This window comes from Nothobranchius furzeri, chromosome 12 (assembly GCF_043380555.1).
Source record: "Nothobranchius furzeri strain GRZ-AD chromosome 12, NfurGRZ-RIMD1, whole genome shotgun sequence".
Taxonomy (NCBI): domain Eukaryota; kingdom Metazoa; phylum Chordata; class Actinopteri; order Cyprinodontiformes; family Nothobranchiidae; genus Nothobranchius; species Nothobranchius furzeri.
The window spans coordinates 54,159,348-54,179,405 of NC_091752.1; the positions used below are offsets into that span (position 1 = coordinate 54,159,348).

Sequence of the window (20,058 nt, forward strand, 5' to 3'; positions counted from 1 at the left end):
ACACACACACACACACACACACACACACACACACACACACACACACACACACACACACACACACACACAAACAATGGCATATCTGTCAGCTGTTTGGTGAATGTATTTGCATGGTTGGTGACACACATGCTGCATGTGCGAGTGTGTGTGCACAGTCAAGCATGGGGTATAACGGTTTGTTAAATACTGAGAGCAGCTGTGCAGCATGAGAGAAGGCTCCTGATAGGCTGACAACCTCTTCCCTGTCTTTCCACCAGCTAACAGCTCTGTTCAACTCCAGTTGGATATTGGGCACAACGACTCGCCATTTAAAATCTCTGAGCTGACTCAAGAGATGCTTGCATCACAAGGGTCCGCACTGCCCCAGCTCAACTCACCATCTCCACCCAGTGGTGAAAAAGTGCATTGCTGAACTAAACTTCAAGAATTTATTTAGACAGCTCCAAAAACCAGAAAAACAGACTTCCAGCAGCTGTAAAATCCATGAGCCAGAACATTCATCAAGTCTGTTACTCTAATTTGGTCTACCCGACTACATCAGCTGACCTCACTGGGACTGGAATTAACGAGACACGTCGGTCCCTTTATGCACGGTTCACAAACTCATGCAGAGTTTCCATAAATCACACACACCCACTCTTGATTCATTAGTTTAAAAAGCACAGGAAATGAAAAGATGCAGGCTGGAGAGAGAGGCATTATTCATTCCTACAAGTCCAGATAATCAACTCAACTCAAATTAACCCAAATTAACAATAAAGTTTTGATTGTCACAGAGTAAAAATACTACTGGCCTTGTTAAAGAACAGAGCCATGTTACTCTTCTGTGTGATAATGACACGAGAATCATGTTTCCACATATTCATCAAAAATAATTTAAAAAAATCAAAATGAATATTTTTCTACAAGAAAATATGAAAGATCCACATTAAGCTCACAGGTCAATAGTCATATAGAAAATTCTAATTTAAAAAATGAACTGAAAAAGTGTTTAATTTGTGAGGGCGGACAGATTCTCTCTCACAGTGCCGTGTCCTGGATAACACCTTCTACTGTTAACAAACACGTCTACCCATCCTGCGTTACTACAGCTCCGTCCGCAGACTCTGAACCAGTCCTGTTCCTGGAACTGTCCTGATAAAAACCAAAACATCAAATCAATGATATGTAACTGTGTCCATGAGACAGGGTCCTAAATGTAAAACGTTCAATCAAAACCTTTATGCATAACTTTTATGAATTAAATATCTGAATCTGCAGGAAAAGGGAGATTGAAGGAGTCATTTAATGACTTTTTTCAATAGTAAAAGGTGGATTACAAACTTTCCAGGTAAACTAAATGGACAAGATCATGAAAACAGGCTGTTGGAGGGAGTTTCCTCCAGAGGAATGTAAGAGGAGCTGCACCTTAACATCACGAGGACCCAGCTGAGGTAGTCAGGAGACCCCATGGCCGCTTCAGGACACACTGGTGGGATTACATCTCTGGGAACGCCTTGGGATCCCACCAGAGGGGCTGGTGGGAATCCTGTTCCAGGATTGTTGCCCCAACAATCCCAGGACTCAAATAGGCAGCAGCAGCAGAGGAAGACGAGGAGTGGGGAGCTTTGAATGCCTGCAACGAGTCTTCAGTCTGAAATCCCAAAAGATAACTTCCAAGGCCTTTTGATGGTAGATTACAGCTAAGTTATTGCTTGTGTGCAAAAAGCACAATAACACGTCACATTGTTCAAAACTCGCATTCTTGACTAACTATAACAGACACACGCTTAAAGCCGGTCCTGTTGGTGTTCTGCAGCCTTCTGGAGGAAGCACCTGGAGACGACAGGTCACATTCACTCAGGTGCTGCAGGCGTCACACGTACGAGGCCAGGAGGAGGAGGAGGAGGCCGTTCTACCTCTCTGGTGACTTTAACACAACGTACGGCACACACTCACAGGCCTAGACCATCGACATATAGGCCTAAACGCAAACTCACAAGGGATTATGAGCAACATATGGACAGGGTTGGACTGACGTGTCTCTCCCTCTATCCTGGTAACTACAGGGACAGACGATGTCACAAGGGACAAAAGTAGTACAACGCTCCTCCCTGTTTTCACTGCAAAAAACTGTGAGATGGAAGAAGAAATGGAGACATGAGGCTTTATATGATTTCTGTAGAAAGTCAGAAAGCCTAACAGGACAAACAAGACAGGAGTCATGAGGATTAAAGCAACTGTGACTCCAAAATCATTTGGCTGTGAAGACATGGTAATAAAAACCAGTACAGGATGGGTAAAAGAAAAGCACAAGAAGAGAACGCTCCAGAGCTCCAAACCCCAAAGAAAACAGGCAGTCAGCAAACAGACAGAATGAGCAAGTGGAAAATACCACAGAGGGAGGACAGACGTGTGCAAAAAGTCACTGGATCACAGCTAAAAGCTGCTCAAACCGGCGCCGAGCCGCTCTCAGCTGAGAGGTCGTCTTACCTGAGAATCTGTCCCCCTCCATGACAGGATCGCTCCCAAAAGCCACATGTAGTGTTCCTTTGACTCCACTCTCTCTCTCCCCCCTCTCTGCCTTTTTTTAGACTTCCCTCTACTCCCGTCAGTCGCTCCCTCGCTCCTTCCCTCCCTCAGCTCCTCTCCTTCCTGCCCTCCCTCCCTCCTGATTCCTTCAGTGTGTCCTGCTAATGAATTCAGAATTACGACATTCCCCATGTGCTGATCATATGTTGCATTCATTGCCTTTTCTTTCTCCTTCCCCCTCCTCTCTTTTTCTAAGGATCAGACCCAGAGACTGAAGCTGCATTGTGTGTTGAAAATAGAAACCATTAGCTCTGCCGCCATGTGACATGGACGAGAAAACAACCTGCAGGACGTGAAACCCTCTACGTTTCTCGAATCACTTACAGTCCTGTCAAAGTGGTGCGGGACCTAAGGAATGTCCCTGTTTCCTCACCATGAAATGGATACGGAGCAGCGTTGGAAAGATGATAACCTGCTAAGATGATACTGAAGGGAAAATAGGCAAAAACACTGCAGAGAAAACTGTGCGTGAATCACCAGTTCTCGCTCTGAAATGTGTGTTCAGGAAACTCAGATGACCTCTGACTGTTGGCACGTCCGTCACACTGCGCCGGAGGTCATAGGTCACATGGCAAGCGTCTGAGCTCTGATAGAGAGCTCAAACACACTCTGACATGTCAGTCTGCCGTCTTGTGCAACACCCACCAACCCAGTGACCCTCTCTGAGCTGTCATTAGTGGGTTTAGTTCATTTTTATGTGGAACTGTTTTCAATTCATTGTAAATTTGGTTTTAACATTTAGGATTCAAGATGATTCTGTTTCGACGGGATACCCAGTTTGGATTAAGTTGATTCATAGAAGAAAAATGTGTACATCAGTGCTCCCACATGGTCATAATACGAAACTACAACACACCTAATGAACGTAAGAAAGAAAGAAAACAATCATTTATTTAGCGCCTCTCAAGATAAAAATCACAAGGCGCTTCACAAAAACAAAAAATTAAAATGTGAAAATTTTTTCAAAAAATGAATTAAAATATTGTGATTACAAATGTAAGGAAAGAGAGGGAGAAAATGAATAGGAAAAGAGGGAAATCAGTGGAGCAGAAAAGGTAAAAAGAGCAGAATAAGGAGAGGGTGGTGACGAAGTTCACACTAAAGCCGGCTTAAACTGGTGAATTTTCAGCTGCTTTTTAAAGGAGACCACTGAGTCCATTGATCTCAGGCTCATTGGGAGAGGTCAACAGAAAAAATAAATCAAGTTTCTTCTTCTTAAGCACTAATGCTTGAGGTCACTTATGCTCTCAAAGAAAATTGCACTTTTAGTGTAATTTAGTTTAAAGTAACAATGTGCAGTTTTTTCCGTTAATCTCTGGAAATATCCATCAACATGTTGTTGAAATTGAATTAAATGATGCCCAGTTGTTGAAAAACATCGACAGCTTTGTAACATGTAACCATAAAAATCGAGTCTAAACTACATGAGAGCAGTTCTAAGCATAGCCATGATTACGTAGATGCCCCATAGGGAGCTTAAGTCACGCCCATCTACTCCCACACCATGGGTCCTCTGAAGAACGAAAAAATGAATGCAAGTCAATGGGGCTAAATACGCTATTTTTTAATTCCGCTAATTCACATATGATGTCCGTGAATTTTAAAGACACATTTTGACACCAAGAAGTCGCTTATTTTCGAACAGGGGGTAACGCTTTTTTAGGTTTTGTGTGAAAATAAGTCCCAGACTACAAATGCGCTTCACGAAAGTGACGTCATCGAACCAGACATTGAGAAAACTGAGGGAAAATAGCTGTAAGTTCAGCAAACTTCCTGCAGGAGGAAAGAACCACCATAAATCTGGTCATTTGGTAATAGCAGCTACTTTGGAGAGAGGAGATTATGTGGTGACGTCACATATGATTTCTGGTGTGTAGTCATGCTAATTACAAACTTTTACAAGCTGATAAATCTCAAAGTACGTGACTGGCATGGTCGAAACACCCACCATTACTTTTCATTTCAATTGCAGTACAACATGTGTGTGATCCAGGGTGTAAGGTAATGCAGATTAGAAAATAACGTTTTTAGCCCCATTGACCTGCATTCATTTTTTTCGTTCTTCCGAGGACACATGAGCTAACCGGAAGGGGAGGAGCATCGCCGCCATATTGGATGGGTCTCGTCACTCTCCAAAGTCAATGCAGAGTGGGTAATCGTGCCTGTTTTTGTGCAGCCTATGGTTACAATAACCGGCGTCCTATTAAAACAGATCACATTGGATTACTAGTGAATTTTCTAGCCTACCTGAAGGGGTTTTTATATTTAATTTTAGTTATAATTATTTTGTTTATAATTATTTTTTAGTTGAGTAAGAACCTTCCTCGGTAGAAATGAATACACTGGGGGCAAATGGTAACCCATCTGAAATGGTGGCCAGCCACTACGGCAGCTCCAATAGGCAGCGCCAGTCCATGGAGTGTCCACGTATGTCTGTGGGTCTATGGGTGTTTCTCAGTGCCAAGAAACCTCACCTTGATGTCTTGGTCCCACCTCGGTTGCCTAGGATACGTCATCAGGAACTGCCGAGGCGTGTTCCAATGTTCACGTTCTACCAAGGTGTCTGTTCTCCATTTGTTAGCCGTTTAGCTAGCTGAGCAAGGATACACGGGAGGTGTTTTGTGGCCTAGCCTTGGTAAAAAATTTCCCAGAATACACCATGGCATTTTCAAAAGGATGGCGGATCGGAAGCCTGCAGCTACTTATGGGGAAAATTTCAAGTTAAAATTTAGGTCAACTAATTGTAGCTATCGGACTGATATCTGAAACGTTTTTTTAGATCCAAAGAAGTTAGCTATGGTTGGTTAGTTTCTTAGTAGTTGCAGCCTCGGTGGCTAGCAGGTAGTAACTTGCTTACATATTTAATTTAATTAATATTTACACAATTTACCTGCCGTGTCACGTGACGTTACATGACCGCTGTGGAAGCCGCGTTCATGTGATGCAAGTCTGTTCCATTTAACTGTTTTTTTTTTTGACCAAGGAAGGACAGTGTCCTCATAAGCAAGGCACCTTGCGAGGCCAGGTGCCTTGACATTGAGTCTCTGGGCGATGCCATGTTTCCTCTATGGGAGCCCGTGAGGACAAAATGCATTTACTGATTTGTAACAAACAGTTAGCGTTCATAAATATTGTTGTTTTACACATTTACCTCTTCACTCATTTGCCAGTGATGAAAGGGAGTCTGATGTGCTTGTCATTTTGCTGGAGGTTGCACTCCCAGGGAATTTTGTCCCTAATGGCCATCCGTTGGTAAGGTCTTACTCGATATAAAAATACTGCTAACGTGCAATGATTTATTTATGGACTGCCCCCTATCGCCAGGGAAAATACACATCGTCACTTTAAGTTTGATCATTCTTGCAAGTTTGGCTGGCAGGTCAATCACTTCTAAAAGCATATTTTAGCCCTTAAGGGCTAAAATGTGCCCTTAAGGACAATAATTAAAACAATATTTAAAGAGAAGAAGCAAGGCTGCACAGCTACTAGTGTCTGTAATTTAATCCTACATTAACGACTCCATTATATGCATCAGTGACCCACCCTGCTGACTATTGTCACTTACACACTAGCATCAGCTCCACTCAGCCTGGACCAGGTTGGGAGTTTTCTCATTTAGGTAGCCTTGAATTTTCCCGAGCGCAACCGGACAGGATCAGCCTGCTGGTCTGCTGTAAGGTTAACAAGCCTCTGACTGAAGCTGTTTTTCGCTGTCTCTCACTGCTGTGAGGACACACACACACACACACACACACACACACACACACACACACACACACACACACACACACACACACACACACACACACACACACACACACACACACACACACACACACACACACACACAGTGCTGCCAGACACAGCAAAGCAGGATGCAATATCAGTCAGAGAGTCTCCCAAAGCAAGACTGCAGGCCACTTTTGTTTAATAATGGAGACACCACAGACTTCTTCGCACTCTTGCCCCACCCATGTTCTCGGAGATGAGCTCATGACATCACAGACCACAGACCGCCCATGTACTTAATCACGTCCGCATTCCTATGGCCATGTGGAACAAACGCAGCTGGGCTGCGGCGGGCGGGACCGAGCGGAGAGGAGTGTTAGCTGATACTAGTGTGTAAGTGGCCTATGATGAAGGTCTGAGGTCTGCCAGACTGGATGTGCTATAAGATGTTTTCAGAGGCGCTCGTGTTTACATAGAAGGGAAAAAGGTCACTCACTAGACGTAGATTTAAAGCTGTGTAACGATGGATGATGGTAAAATTATTTTCAGTTAATACTTGAAAAAGGTTTAAAAATGCACATAAAGCCAATGGGTACTTGCAGTTAAGGATAAAGGTTCGTTAAGTACTATTCTTTTTTTTCTGTGTTTTGAATGTTATTGACATCAGCAATTTGTTCAAATGTGACAAGTTTTAGTTTTAAGACACTAAATGTTTGTTCACTTAATGTTAGGGGTCTCCGGGAAATCACAAAAAGAAAGGCAATTTTCACATTTTGTAGGAACTGCAAAACAGACTTCGTTTTTCTGCAAGAGACTCATTCATGCAAGGATGACGAAAAGTTTTGGAAGTCACAATGGGGGGATTCCATATTTTTTTCTCATGGCTCAAATCACTCTGCTGGCATGGCAATTCTGTTAAATAGATTTTGTGGTGACATACTGCAGTTTGTAGTGTCAAACGAAGGTCGCTGGCTTATGTTGGCTGTGAAATTAGATAACCAACATTTTATATTTGGAAAAGTTTATGGCCCAAATAATTAATCTCAGGCGAGAACTGTTTTTCAGGAATTTTCTTTAAAGTTGGACTTTTTGAAAGCAAAATACAATAACCCCATTGTAATTATTGGTGGTGACTTTAATGATGTTTCAGACGATATTGTGGACCAGCTTCCCCCAAGGTTTACATCAACAAGTTTCAAACCTACTGAATTCTTGAGTGCAAATTACCATCTTACAGATGTGTGGAGATATATGAACCCTGATGCTACACAATATACATGGTCCAATTCTAGCAGGAGTTCCCAGTCACAAACAGATTTATGGTTAATGTCTACACCAGGGGTGGCGTTAGGCCCGGCTACTTGGGCTGAAGCCCCGGATCTTTCATGATAAGCCACGGATCTAAATCGCGGAAGTAACATGCAGTACCAAAGTCCAACAGAGAGGGCGCAGCTGGCAGTAGTTTGTATACAGCTTGCTTTACAGCATTCAAACAATGAGTGATTGGACAAAAACCACACTGAAAATTTGGAGGACAATACAGTCTGCATTTGGGTTGCCAAAAAAAATCAGCTCTTACTAATAATGATCATATGAACGACGTTACTCCCTCTAAATTTGACATGGGCTTCAGGGCATGGGCAAAGTTTAGACTCACCAACCTACACCAACTTCTTGAAGGAGGCAATTTTAAATCATTTGCGCAGCTATCAGATCAATTTAAACTACCAAATACAAACTTTTTAAGATTCTTACAGCTAAGAGATTTCTTATTGAAACACAAAGACTGGAACAAAGTTTCTAAACTGACGCCAATTGAAGAGTTGCTGATCAAAGTACAAACAAGTGGGATGGAAAATTAATAAGTGGGTGTTACCAAATATTCATGAGCATGAATTTGAATAATACTATGAAAGTTAAAGAGAAATGGGAAATCGAAATTAATTCCATCATTTCATGTAATATGTGGGAGGAAATTGTACTGAAGTACATAAGGTGACTAACTCAAACATATGGAGAGAATTTAAATGGAAGGTAATCATGAGGTTCTTCCATACACCTGAAATCACAGCCAAATTCCCAATTGGCAGATGACACAGTCTTGTTTCTTAGAGATAAATCACAGATACCAAATGCTCTGTATGCAATACAGGAATTTTCAGAAGCTTCAGGACTGAAGCTAAATGTTGATAAAAGTGAAATTTTATGTTTATATAAAACCAATGATCAATATATGTTCAATATTCCTGTCAAACAAACTGTTAGATATTTAGCAATTCACATAATAAAAGACAAAATGATGAGAGAAACATTAAATCTACAATCAAGGATAAAAAAAACTCATTCGTTTCTTAATATGTGGGTGCAAAGGGACCTCTCTATTTTTGGCAGGGCGTTGTTAACAAAAGCAGAAGACATATCAAGGTTAGTATATGCCGCTCTCTCCCTTCATGTTAACGATGTAACTTGTAAAGAAATTAACAGTTCATTTGTAAACTTTGTCTGGAAGAACAGTTATCATCATCAAAAAAAAAGACATACTCTATCTGGAAAGAGCGGGGGAGGGGGGAGGGGGGCTTAGAACTCTTACATTTTTTCCACTTGAACAACACCTTTAAAGTCAAATGGATTAAAAAATGTCTAGAAATGCCAGAATCTTTATGGAATTTTATTCCACATAACATATTTAAAATGGTAGGGGGTTTAAATTTTCTGTTACGTTGCAACTTTATTATTTCTAAATTACCAGTGAAACTTTCAGTGTTTCACCAGCAGGCTTTACTTGCATGGAAATTATGCCATACACACAATTTCTCCCCACACAAAGAACTATTATGGAATAATGGCAATATTTCTATAAACAACAAAAGCTTATACAAAATGAATTGGGTTGAGAAAGGCATCATTTTTGCTGCAGATTTTTTTGATGATAACGGAAGCCTTTATAGCTATGAAAACTTTTTGAAAAGAAAGGATTTTCCAGTGAAATACAGAGAATTTGCCTCGGTCATGAGAGCCATTTCTTCAGGCATAGTTGAGTTAATGAGAGCACATTCTGTTTATCAGAGATTTAGTTTGCAGAAACCTTCTCTAAAAGTTGGGGCTTTTGATTTATTAGACAAGAAATGTTCAAATCAACATATAAGGAAGGTTTTATGTTGTTCTAATATGGTGGCACCCAAAGGAAAGTTTTTTCTGGAACACACAGTTTGTTATAAATTGAAAAAAAGCATGGATGGTTCACTTTCTGTATTTCAGAAAAGATAAGGGAACTTAATTTCAAAGTTTTACACAATATCTATCAATGTCATAAAAAATTGTCATCGTTCAAAGATCTGGATGAAAAATGTACCTTTCGTCATTGATTACAGCTTGATTACGACTCAGCAATAAAATACAATTCACTGTAATATTGAGCTGTTGGTAATTGAAAAAGCACCTTAAGATATTTTTAGAGATGACTATTTGTTTCACTGTTAATTCACTGTTAGCCTGTAGCCTTCTATAACCTGATATTATAGTAAAACAAAAGATGCTGTGGCTTCTTAGGGTCTGTTACAGCCCTGCTGTTTTTGTGTTTTATTAATCTGGGTCGCTCTTTTAATTAGCTAGCATTTTTTTTCCACAAGGCTACTGATTTTTGTCGGCTGGTGCTGAATTACAAATGCCGGCCCAGACTTGGCGACAGCACAGGCACAAATATGATTAGCTCCGGAACAAATAAGTATGGAGGCAGGATGGATTATAAACAAAGATTATGCCCCTCTTTGACCTTTTTAAAAGGAGAAAAACAGACAACCCTCTAGCCAGTTGAGAATAAAATCTGCATTACAGATAGACCTTATGTTGTTTGTGATTTTTTCACTCTGAAATATTTACTTATTGTACCTTTAAAATCCTAAAGCAAACATGAAACACTACACTGATAATACTAGGTATTGTTTATTATTGATTGCAGCAACAAAACTGCCAGGATAATTGCATATTCCCTACCCTTTCTATTATTTAAAACACAAATACAATTGTTGCAACTTTCCTCCACTGCTGAATCACCTGAGGGTTCAGAGGATCACGGCGTTTTCCAGGAATGCCCCTGGATGCTCGGATCTTTTGCAATATGATGAACTCTTTAAATGTATTACATCTCCAAATTCTTTCCTTTTTAAAAAATTTGACGAGGGGCCTTTCATTTTATTAAATATTTGCCCTCACCACATTTCACAAAGTAGCGAAAACTGATTCATCTGAATGATGAAAGATCCTGTTTCAGGGCCTCATCCACAGCCTTGAGCGCTTTCTAACAATCCATCTGAGTATGTTGATGTGCATAAGGTGCCTCAAGACCTCACAATGGCTGGATACTTTTGATATTTAAACACAAGGTCGATGAGCACACACACACACACACACACACACACACACACCTGATGCCTATGCTCTTATCTTTTGTCTTTTAGTGTCTGTGGAACATCCTGAGGCTCGTTTTGTATCTCGTGTTTTTGTGAATGCTGCAACACACAGATGGCAAACGATCTCAAGTCAAGATGCAGCTTGAGTGTTGCAAAATTTGGGAAAGTCTTCCAGCAACACACGCCAAAAATGAGGTGGTATGATTATTTATTTGGCAACATTTTGGATTTTCTGCAGCAAAAAGTATCGACTAAATGATAAAATAGTGTTGTTGTTTTTTATTTACTGTTTTCATACCAAGATTTTTATTAAAACCCATAGTGGTTCATGAGATATCTGCAAACAGGCACCAACACAATGCATAATCTGTGCCTTGTATCGTTCTGCATCAGAGATCTGCTTCACTCAGCTGTTGTCTGCACAGGAAGGAGCTCCTGCTCTGCTGCACATTACAGACACTAACTTTTGCTGTACTGAACCTGATTACGTGACAATCAGATAAGCGAACACACCAAACGCAGGTTGCAATAAAAGCTTCAGACGTGTTAATCAGATATGATCTCAACTAAATTCCGTAATGACCTCAAAACAAAAGTGGATGTTTTATGACTCTTAAGATTAAGTTCTGTTACAGATACAGGTCTTTGATTTGTGGGTCCCCACACGGAGACAGAAGACACAGAGACAGCCCGAAGCTGCAGAAGAACTGTGACAAATTCCTGATAAGGTCCGGAACAACCTGCTTACCAGAAACTGTCTGCAAGAGAGAGTTATGAGTGATTAAAACCAAAGTTAACAGAGCTAGGCCAATTTTTTTGTTTGTTTGTTTGTTTGCTCTGTATTTGAACCATTTCTGTTTGAAACGGGTTCCTAACCAGGAGCACGAAGAAATGCCATTCCGGTTCTGGACATGTCTAGCACACATACTGTATGTCAGTCTTGACGGAAAAAAAAAGAGAAACTGAATTCAATTCCATGTGTGAAAGCTCCCCTTTTTTTTCAAGTGAGCAAAATTATGGACTCTTGTTTTTGTTGTTGTTTCCAAACAAATCAACAAAATCTTTCACCCGAAGATAAAAGATCTTAGATTAGACACACCACCTCTACACATAAACTTCACTTAGCCTCACTTTTACTTTCTGAGATTAAAGACAGAAACGGTGTAGACACCACAACCATCACTAAAGACAGTTAAAGCTTCTTTCTGGAGTATTTTTCTTATCCAATGGCACCATCTAGTGGCTGACAAGCATATCACACAAAACCACTGTTCCTCTGCTTTTTTAAGATGGCGACTTCACGTTTCTGTTTAAAAACGTACTTCTGTAGCCGACAAACAGAGCAAAAACACGTTGTTTTACGAGTATTATTCTCATGTCATGTTGTGTTTTCATATATTTTAGAGACTTTCTTGTCCGTGAAAAGTTCATCATCTCTGCATCAGCCAAGGTATTCCTTAAATGTGAAGCGTCTAAGCAGTAGTCTAATGCTATTGGTTAGTTCTGGCCGGCGCCCAGTTTCCTATTGGATGGAGCTCTGCGGGGCAGGGGGCGTGCGTCGCAACAAAAAAAAAAAAAGACGTGTTGCTTACATTATATCACAGTACATGATAAGATAATAACTTTTACGGATTTCTGACAAATCATACATCATTTCTGAAAGAGAAAAACTCCAGAAAACACCTTTAAGTGAAAAGTCATCATGAGGCTACAGGCTGGATATGATTTTAACAGGATAAAACTAAATATTAAGCTGCTTTTAAATGTGTGGGAAACTTGTTTAATCAATACATTTGCAGTGGTCTCTAGTAGGAATGAATGCCTTGTAGGGGTTGTATGAACTAGCCGACTAGTCGACTTCACTGCTCTGTAGTGACTTTTTATGCCTGTCATCGACTAGTCGCTGTCAGGTGATAAAGACCGACAAGATGCAGTCCTCAGAAAAGACAGCAGGTGACGAGCCCCTGCGCGTCGGGATTGAGGCAAAGGCGACGCACTGTGCCAGAGCGTCGGTACTGACACCCGCCGTAAAACGGACATTTAACCAAATTGTGACGTTTACCCTCTTGCAATTTAACCTTCCCTTCACCTCCATCCTCATCTTAACCAGCTTGCGCATGCAAAGCTCTGATCGTTGACGCGCTCCAGACATCTGCGTCCTGAGCACGGCCACAGAAACATTATCAAATCAGGTGTCACCACCTCAAAAACAAATTTAACACGCAATCGTTCATGTCAGCTCATTTCCTTTTAAGTTTTCTGTCTTTTATTTGTGCCTGATGCGTTTCGCTGCTGTAGAGCGGGGCGCACCACCTGTTTTGTCCTCCGGTGACATCACCTCACTGATGCGGCCGGCGAGCAGCGCGCACTCCGCTGTTTTTGTGGTCGGTAGATCTTTTAGAACTGCAGTTCAAAGGTAACCCATAAGGTGAATATATATGAACCCAGGTAGCAGTTTTTCTTTAGGATTGAGAGGAGATGCAGGAAGATAATAAACAGACAGGACAGAAAAATAGTCAAATAAAAACAAGTTAGTTTTTGTACCTGGTGGTTGCAACAAACAGACACCAATGAAGGTAATCAGAAGTGAGGAACAGAAAATGAAATAATTGTTTTAATGTTTAGAGCAGCAGGAACTCCGAGAGGCTGCAGGCGCATCAGTGAGTTTGCAGCTGCTATGCAGGGGGAGGGGGGAGAGGGCTGAAGCAGAAACTATCGTTAAAAGAGATGTGTTTAACTTTGAAAATGTGGGCACAATTTTAATTGTCAAAAACTCCAGCGAACCAACCGAACCCCCCACCGCCGCCGCTTCAGGTGTATGATGTCATCAGCGACTAGTCAAAGTCGACTCGATTTTCATTACTTGACTGTCGACTTTAAAAAAAATTAAGTCATGCAGCCCCTAATGCCTTGCAAGCCGTACTCAGGGCAAAAACAGCCCAGACACTCTTGCATCATCATCATCATCATCATCATCATCATCATCATCAAATCTGCTGTAGCAGAAAATGGCACAACACAGATTTGAAGTCTTATTTCCTGATATATGGACACCTCGCCTCAGACTGGATAACAGCAAGACGACTCTACCACTGACTCGACTGATGTTTTATCTCCACAAATAACACAAGCCTGGAGGGGTTTCTCTGAGTGGTGGAGTTACTAATGCTAATGGTTAACTTCTACTAGCCGAGACGTTCTCTTCTGATCCCCAGACGCTAAACCAACAACATTCTTCCTCGTCGCGAGTCAAGATGGGTGAGTCCATGAATGTTAAGTAAAAGTGTGACGAAGATCTGTCAGGATTTTCAAATCCTAGAGATTCATAATCTACTTTCTATCAGAAGCTGATGCAGAAGATAGGTGTAGGAGACTATTTTCATGATCAGCCTGCATGAAAAACTCAGAGTGACCCATAATAACCGGAAATGATCATTTAAAAATGTTTTTTCAGTGTTCCGCACCTTTTCATGTCTAACTTTAGTAGAAAGTGTGATCTCCAACAGCTTAGCAGGATCAGTGGATGGACTACTGGTTACGGTAAAGGTGTTAGAATGATTAATGGGGCTTACTAGGACTGGTGATGCTGGATGCTTCCCGCTCTGTTCTCCTGCTCCGGGTGCTGGCTGATCGAACTGAAAAATCAAAATAAGAAGCTGGTTTAGACACGGCACAAAGGTTCACATAAGATTACATGGTATTTTTTAGGTGATTTCTTGAAATTATTTAAAAAGTTAAAGTAAATTGCTGCAGTTTTTGTTTATTTTAGAATAAAAGACTATAAATAGGTTTAAATAAAAATGTATTCATTTATTCAGATACTTTGACTGATAACCACACTGAAAGCCACACTTCATTGTAGATTCAAAAAAGGAACACACTGAAACTTTGTATTCTCTCTAGGTAGGTGTAGGCTAAAGAAACCCTGAGACAATCCACCACATAACTGCAGGGTGTAAGATGCTGGCAGAGAAAGCATACATGCAACGCCACAACCAAGTGGCTGGCATCGTGTACAGAAACATCTGTGCAGAGTATGGACTGGAAGTCCCAAGGTCTAAAGGGGAAACACCCCCTAAGGTGGTAGAGAATGAGAGAGCCAAGCTCCTGTGGGACATCCAGATCCAGACTGACAAACAGGTGAGGGTGAACCAACCAGACATTTTGGTGCTGCACAAACAACAGAGGACAGCCGTTGTGGTTAGCCGTTTTTACAAAACAATGCCGTCAATTTGCCACGACACCATGGCGGCATCAGGGAGCCTTAGGTCGTACATAAGTGGTCAGACCGTGGTGGTAACAGGTCGCAATAGTGTCCTTTTAGAAAAGATTAGACAATGGTGGCATAAAGGGGGTATGGGGGTGGTCTGCGCTGCCAGGGACATCCATTTATCTTGGACATAACTTGCTTTTTATTGTGATCGAAGCCCAAAGCCACGCCCAATATAGTCATTTTGTCAAGCCGCTCCTAAAGGTGTCTGTCCTCCACTTCCCCGTGCAGTCTCTGGTGAGCTGAGCTCCAGCTCTAATGGAGAGAAGTTCTTGGAGCTCTGCATTGCTCCAGTTTGCCATCTCAGCTGATTCTGTTAGCAAAAGTGTAACTTATTGCCCGTGATTACTTTCATTTGAACACAGTTGCCAGCCAGAGCTTCGCAGTAACTCCCCACGTAATCATGACACCTCCCACGGCGCCATTGCCGTTCATAGGACAGGCAATTACCGCATTATTACCACTACCAAGCGAGGTGGAACAAATGCAGCAAAATTCGTGCATCGCCATGCCGGCATGGTGCATTTATAAGACACACTGTTGCGGTAATATTACATCAGTGTGCACGGCGTGTCTTGTAAAAAGTAGTGTTGATGTGGCAATACCAAGTGATGGCAACATCAGGAAGCCGCGTGTTTATATGAAAAATATGTAAATACACACACACACACACACACACACACACACACACACATATATATATATATATATATATATATATATATATATATATATATATATATATATATATATTTTTTTTTTTTTTTTGTTATTATTATTTTTTTACACACAGCTTTAAGCCAGCCCCACAAATAGCAGAGCCAACAGCTGTCTGGTAGGGCTCTATAGGTTGTTTAGGAATCAGAAGAATGTCTCTTGGACTCCAGTGGTGTGTGTTCATGTGTCAATGTGAGCATTCACGTCTGTTGAATCATCGGCATAAGCTTTGTAGGAGCACAACTGTTAGTAACTCAACTTCAATTGATAAATGATGGTTATTTTCTGTAAAGTGCACGATGACACAATATATACGAGACTATAGTTTTTAATCATACAGTCAAAAAACAGGGTAAATACAAGGTGCAGCGCTAATACAGCCCTCAATTAGCCTGATACTATGCAATAAAAGCGCTTGATGCTTTGATCAGAGACCAAACTGTGACGTGGTCTTCCAAGAACAGGCATGTTAACAAGGTGCTGCACCTCTCTCAGATCTACCCCACACTTCCTCTTCTCTCCTGCAACGACTTCTACTGCTCTCGTGAGATGTGTTCCTCTGATGGCTGATGAGTCACATCTCCATACTCTTGTTTTTATGTTCTTAGAAATACTTCCTACCACAAATCAGAATGTGAGGCAAGCTTTTGCACTGAATGCCACCAAACTGTCTTTTTTCTACAGGTGGTGTTCAAACTATGGTTTGAGGGTGGAGGACTGAATAGTACTGAAGGATGTGAACAAACCTGCTGATTGGTCCTTCATCTAAGCGAAAAGGGCAGCCTAAAGGTGGACAGTGGGCAGTAATGATATTCTCTAGAAAATAGTGCCCCGTTCACTTGACCCATGAGCTTATAGTACTCTGGTCACTTGTTCTTTGCATCACTTACTGGGTGTATTTTCATTGGTCACTTGCAGAGCGAAGTCGTAGACTTTCTGACATTGCTTGAAGAAAGTTAGAGGATGAATTTGGTCATGAGAGTGCTCAGTACGCTGTCGCTGGGCCAGTCACACTGGACGACCGTAGACCTGCAAATCACCCTCAAGTTCGTGTTTTTGATCACGACCATTCCCGACAAGAGATTTTTCTGCACGGGACTTTACTGATGTGGTCCTGTTGATTCAACACTGAAAATAATCACCAAAAAGCTCTAGAGAGCTTTCATTAGAATCAGAATCAGAATAAGCTTTATTGCCAACGCTCCAGCGACCCAGAGCATAGGAACTTGACTCCGCAAACACAACCTGACCAAGGTTAAACACACACACATGTAGACAAAAACAGGTACAGGCAGTCACGAGAGCAGCCAGAACGGCGTTCATTTCATTAGATGAAAAGGGTGTTACATGAGGATAATTGGGGTAAGGTAAAAAAGGCATAGCAGAGTTAGACCCAGCGGGGAGTAACTCTATTATACAAAAAATCTCCTCAACATAGAAGCACGAACATCACAGATACAAAACATCAGAGTCCGATGGGGAGGCGGGGTTGGGCGGGATCCTGAATCCTCCATCGGGAGCTGCCATTACGGCGCTCAGCCAGCTGCAGTCAGACAAGTGGGAGGGAGAGATGAGGGACAGAGAGCACATTGAGTTTCCTGCAGGTTGCTGACCTCGAAGCAGAAGTCACAATCTGAAGGCGGGGGGGAAGGTCGGGACACAGCATCTGTCAGCATTCCTCCTTTCGTGGGGGTGTGTTGATGGCAGCCTTGGAGGCTGCCTTGGCGTCAGATAAGGATAAACAAGACTTTGTTTAGGGCAGGCAGAGATAATTTTCCTCTCTGCCTTGGAGTCTATAAGTGGTCATTCATGTCCACTAGTGAAGCCAATTATACGTTCTAAACATCCCCACACCGTCCGGCGACCCTCTCCAAGATGACATCCATCTTGCGCACTAACACAGGCAACGCTGCGAGGACATTGTCCAGCTTACGGTTCACCTCGAGTAAAGTCCCAGTCTGTGAGGTCACCGCACGGACGGCATATTCCGTGGGTGCGGGTCGCACTCCAATCGCTCCCGTCTTCCTAAATTTCCAGAAAACCAGATATCCTCCCACTCCAATCAGAAGAAATCCAGTAATCATCAGGCCGAATATCCACAAATCTTCCACGTCCTCGATGGACAACTGAGAGAGGCACACGATTCGCCAGACCTCCCAAGAATCGAGTGCATATCCCGCTGCGAATGTCCCCTCGGGACAGGTGGGAGCTCCCTTCTCCGTTCTCATCGTAGAAAAAATCTTATCAGTCGCGTTGAATGACCAGTTACAGTTACTTCTCATCCATCCATCCATCCATCCATCCATCCATCCATCCATCCATCCATCCATCCATCTGTTCTTCTATCCTCCGTTTGTCACTGTCATTGTGTCCTTGAGCAAGACACTTAACCCCGTTGCCTGCTGGTGGTGGTCGGAGGGACCGGTGGCGCCAGTGCTCTGCAGCCTCGCCTCTGTCAGTGTGCCCCAGGGCAGCTGTGGCTACATCGTAGCTCATCCCCACCAGTGTGTAAATGTGTGTGTGAATGGGTGAATGACTGATCTCTATAAGGCGCTATTTCAAATACAGGCCATTTATCATCCATCCATCCATGTGTCTGTTTTTCTATCCATCCATTCATCCATTTGTCCTGACGTCCATCCATCTGACTTCCATCCATCCATCCGTCTGTCCTTCCCTCCTTCCATCAATCAATCAATCAATCAATCAATCAATGGACCCAATCTAACCCGGTGTGTGTGCGTGTGCGTGCGTGTGTGTGTGTCTGCTCTGTCTTCTCGATCCCCAGTGAGTCGAGGTGGATGGCTGCTTATACTGAGCCAGGATCCTCTGGAGGTTTCTTCCTGTTAAAAAGGGAGTTTTCCTCTCCAATGTCGCTAAATGCTTGCTTAGTTTGAGGAATGCTGTAAAGTCAGTGACTTGATGCAATTTGCTGGGTTCCTTATATAGGAAACATTTTTTCTGATTGGCTTAATGAACTGACCTGGATTGGAATGTTTATTATGTGAAGAGTCTTGAGATGACTCTTGTTGTGATTTGGCGCTTTATAAATAAAATTGAATTGAATTGAATTGGACCCATCCATCTACCACCATCCATCAATCCCTCCATCCATTCGTCTGTCAATCCATCCATCCGTCTGTCCTTCCATCAATCCATCCATCCACCAATCAATGAATCACTCAATTAATCAACCCAACCGATCCATCCATCCATCTGTTCTTCCATTTATTCATCTGCCCTTCCGTCAATCCATCTGTCCTTCTGCCCATCTATCCATCCATCCATCCATCCATCCATCTGTTCTTCCATCCTCAGTTTGTCGCTTTTGCTGCGTCCTTGAGCAAGACACTTAACCCCGTTGCCTGCTGGTGGTGGTCGGAGGGACTGGTGGCGCCAGCGCTCGGCAGCCTCGCCTCTGTCACTGTGCCCCAGGGCAGCTGTGGCTACATCGTAGCTCATCCCCACCAGCGTGTAAATGTGTGTGTGAATGGGTGAATGGCTGATTGTGTTGTAAAGTGCCTTGGGGGGTTCCAGAACGCTAGAAGGCGCTATATCAAATACAGGCCATTTATCATCCATCCATCCATCCATCCATCCATCCATCCATCCATCCATCCATCCATCCATCCATCCATCCGTCTTTCCATCAATTCCTCAATCCAATTTCCATCCATCCATCCATCCATCCATCAATCAATCAATCAATCAATCAATCAATCAACCCATCCATTTGTCTGTCTGTCCATCCATCCATCATACATCTATCTGTCTGTCCTTCCACCCATTGTCACATGTCAAAGGTCAATTCACACAATTAGCAGCTCCAGGAGGGAATCTTCTTACCATAGACACACTCCACAACCTCCAACAAATCAAGGCCTTTGGCTCAGCTCCTTCTTTACATCAACAGACCGGAGCAACCATCTTTAAGTCCATCCTACCGTGATGTGAAAAAAACACCTAGATGAATGGATTTACCTCTTCTTGACCAATTTTATCTGGCAAACTAAGATATAAAAATCCGCAGTGATTTGCATGATTTGGAAAAGAGAAAACATAGACATAAATATTTTAAAAGTCAGAACTGCCACATGGCTGACAACTATGCAAGCAGTATCAACGTATACGTATCCCACAGCTGGAAACAAAAGAAAAACGAGAGTGAATCCAATCTATCGGGCCTTGCAGCTAAAAACATGTCCGTACCCATGATCTCCTCGAGCTGGGAATACAACTTGGAAAGAAATAAACACACACAAACACACACCCTTACACCACAAACTGCTTTAAACTGATAAAGTTTACAATGGTAAAGACATGTACTGTAACTCAAACAGCAACAGAAAACCGCACCGCTGC

General features: G+C 42.2%; 1 protein-coding gene across 3 annotated transcripts in view; it reads right to left on the reverse strand.

The window, feature by feature from the left end:
- Positions 1–20,058, reverse strand: part of septin9a (septin 9a) — a 114,558-nt gene that overhangs the window by 77,186 nt on the left and 17,314 nt on the right. For 2 of the 3 annotated variants that reach the window (XM_015945752.3, XM_054750527.2), the window contains exon 2: positions 14,282–14,344. In XM_015945752.3, the coding sequence (XP_015801238.3) occupies positions 14,282–14,344 (63 nt within the window). Of the gene's footprint in view, positions 1–2,472; positions 2,621–14,281; positions 14,345–20,058 lie in introns of those variants that run through there. The other variant, XM_015945758.3, reaches the window with a different exon arrangement.